The sequence below is a fragment of the Podarcis bocagei genome (assembly GCF_964188305.1).
Source record: "Podarcis bocagei genome assembly, chromosome: 13".
NCBI lineage: Eukaryota > Metazoa > Chordata > Lepidosauria > Squamata > Lacertidae > Podarcis > Podarcis bocagei.
In genome coordinates this window covers 31,865,217-31,868,303 of record NC_138138.1, presented here as the reverse complement: position 1 = coordinate 31,868,303, position 3,087 = coordinate 31,865,217, and the positions used below count along the sequence as shown (strand labels likewise).

General features: G+C 41.1%; 1 protein-coding gene across 1 annotated transcript; it reads right to left on the bottom strand.

The window, feature by feature from the left end:
* Positions 1-638: 638 nt before the first annotated feature.
* On the bottom strand, positions 639-1,574 carry LOC308570548 (olfactory receptor 14A16-like; the record flags this gene model as incomplete). The annotated part of the gene is made up of 1 exon (XM_081165455.1): positions 639-1,574. The coding sequence occupies one exon, from the start codon at positions 1,572-1,574 to the stop codon at positions 639-641; it is 936 nt and encodes a 311-aa protein (XP_081021581.1).
* Positions 1,575-3,087: the final 1,513 nt, after the last annotated feature.

The following is a 3,087-nucleotide window of genomic DNA, read 5'->3' as shown; positions in this document are numbered from 1 at the left end:
AGGAGTTCTGGTTTGCATCCTTTTAGGTAGCACTCTTATAGCAACATCCACCTGCATGAGTCAGGTTAGGATCCCACAGATCTCCAGATGAGCCAGGAGGCTCTTTGTGCATCTATGTTATTACATCAGGCTAAACCTAACAGCCTGAGCCAAGCCCTGTGTATCTTAAGCTGGTGTAAGTACCCAAAACGAGTGGCTGGGGAAACCCAGCCAGATGGGCAGTGTATAAATAATATATTATTATTATTATTATTATTATTATTATTATTATTATTATTATTATTATTAAGATGGGGGTTACAGACTAGAGATAAAGGACTTTGGTTGGAATGTAAGTATGGTCAGCTCAGTCACATGACCTGACAGCCCAACATAATCTAAGCCAGCAAAAATGATGCTGTGACTCAAACACTATTTTAATGGCCTATTTTCCCTCTGCTAGGCTCATGTCATCTAAATCAGCATTAGATGTGCTCCTGGACAGCATTTGGATCTAATGTACTTTATGCTGACTTAGCATATGTTGGGTTTGCTTTATTTCACTTTCTTATGCTTAGGATGTTCCCCTTAAAGTACAAACTCAGTTTTTCATTTGGCCTTTCCAGATGTATTTTTTACAAAAATGTGCCTGTGTTCAGTTATGCAATGAGACTTTTAATTTTTTTAGGTATTAGCCACACTGCGTTCTGTATGTCCTTGTTTCTGAAGCTGTAAATGATGGGATTCAGAACCGGTGGCAACACTGTATACAATACAGCAGAAACCAAGTCCACAGCAGGGGAGGAAAGTGATTTAGGTCTCAAGGTCGAAAACACAGCTGTTATTATAAATAAAGAAAAGACTGTCAGGTGGGGAGTGCAGGTAGAGAAAGCTTTATACCTGCCTTGAGCTGATGGAATCCTCAGCACAACTGAGAAGATGAAGCCATAAGAAACAAAGATGAACACAATACAAAAGGAGGCCACAATGAGCCCAATGACAAATGGCAAAACTTCACTAACTTTAGTATCACTGCAAGAAATCTTTTGTAACTGAGGCAAATCACAGAAAAACTGCCCAATAATATTGGAGTGGCAGAAGCTTAATCTAAACGTGACCGTGGTTTCCAATAATGCATTAACCATGCTGCTCAGCCAGGAAGCAGCTGCCATTTGGATGCAGGCCTCCCAGTTCATGATTAGACTATATTGAAGTGGGTAGCAGATTGCTATGTAACGGTCGTAAGCCATGACTGTGAGCAAGGCAATCTCAGTTCCAGCAAATGTGATCACTAAGAAGACCTGTGTGACGCATCCAGCGAAAGAAATCAGTTTGTTGTTTGTCAGTGAAATGGCTATGGATTTGGGTACAGTAGTAGAGATATAGCAAACATCTAAAAATGACAAGCTTGTCAAAAAGAAATACATGGGGCTGTGTAGGTGGTGGTCTAAGGCCACAGTAGTCACGATGAGAAAATTCCCCACTAAGGCTGTTAAGTAAATGAAGAGAAACACCACAGAATGCAAAACCTGCACATCACGATCATCAGAAAATGCCATAAGAAGGAACTCTGTTGCAGTAGTTTGGTTGTTCATTTAATTTCTTTCTGATATTCTGTGGAGTGAACAGTAAGCTTGTTTAAGATGGAGATTCTGCAAAGGGGAAGCATTTGTTCATGATTACAGAATCATAGTGTGCATATTGAAGTTCAATTGTCATTTTTATTGCCCTTAGAAATATCAAGCATAATTTAAGAATTTTGAGTAAAACAGGTGACATAATATTATGGAATGTAAGTTATTATTTGAGCTACCCCCCCCCCAAAAAAAAAAGAAAAGAAAAAAACCCAACGAACTTTAAGAGAGAGCATAAGTTGTATGATATCATACAGCAAAAGACCATAGAAGTGTGTGCAACCTACTCTACTCTGGATATTGTTGACAGCAGCTCTCATCCACTCCCGTGCTCATCCCCATTATATGAAATTATGTGGAAGGCCACAAATTTTTCACTCTGCAGCAAAATATCAGCTACTATGCTAACAATGAAGCCACTAAGTGTTTATAACCTCTGGAACGGTTTATCAGTACTCACATGTTGTGGTTGAGAAGAAGGAAGTGGAAGACTCAAGTGGATGATGGAAGACTGAAGTGGATGATGGACTCAAGGGCATCCTGATCAAATTTGCAAATGACACCAAACTGGGAGGCGTGGCTAACACCCCAGAGGACAGGATCACACTTCAAAACGACCTTGACAAATTAGAGAACTGGGCAAAAACAAACAAGATGAATTTTAACAGGGAGAAATGTAAAGTATTGCACTTGGGCAAAAAAAAATGAGAGGCACAAATACAAGATGGGTGACACCTGGCTTGAGAGCAGTACATGTGAAAAGGATCTAGGAGTCTTGGTTGACCACAAACTTGACATAAGCCAACAGTGTGACGCGGCAGCTAAAAAAGCCAATGCAATTCTGGGCTGCATCAATAGGAGTATAGCATCTAGATCAAGGGAAGTAATAGTGCCACTGTATTCTGCTCTGGTCAGACCTCACCTGGAGTACTGTGTCCAGTTCTGGGCACCACAATTCAAGAAGGACACTGACAAACTGGAACGTGTCCAGAGGAGGACAACCAAAATGGTCAAAGGCCTTGAAACGATGCCTTATGAGGAACGGCTAAGGGAGCTGGGCATGTTTAGCCTGGAGAAGAGGAGGTTAAGGGGTGATATGATAGCCATGTTCAAATATATAAAAGGATGTCACATAGAGGAGGGAGAAAGGTTGTTTTCTGCTGCTCCAGAGAAGCGGACACGGAGCAATGGATCCAAACTACAAGAAAGAAGATTCCACCTAAACATTAGGAAGAACTTCCTGACAGTAAGAGCTGTTCGACAGTGGAATTTGCTGCCAAGGAGTGTGGTGAAGTCTCCTTCTTTGGAGGTCTTTAAGCAGAGGCTTGACAACCATATGTCAGGAGTGCTCTGATGGTGTTTCCTGTTTGGCAGGGGGTTGGACTCGATGGCCCTTGTGGTCTCTTCTAACTCTATGATTCTATGATTCTATGACTCAGTAGCTTTGAATGTTACAATTGGATTAAAATGGATA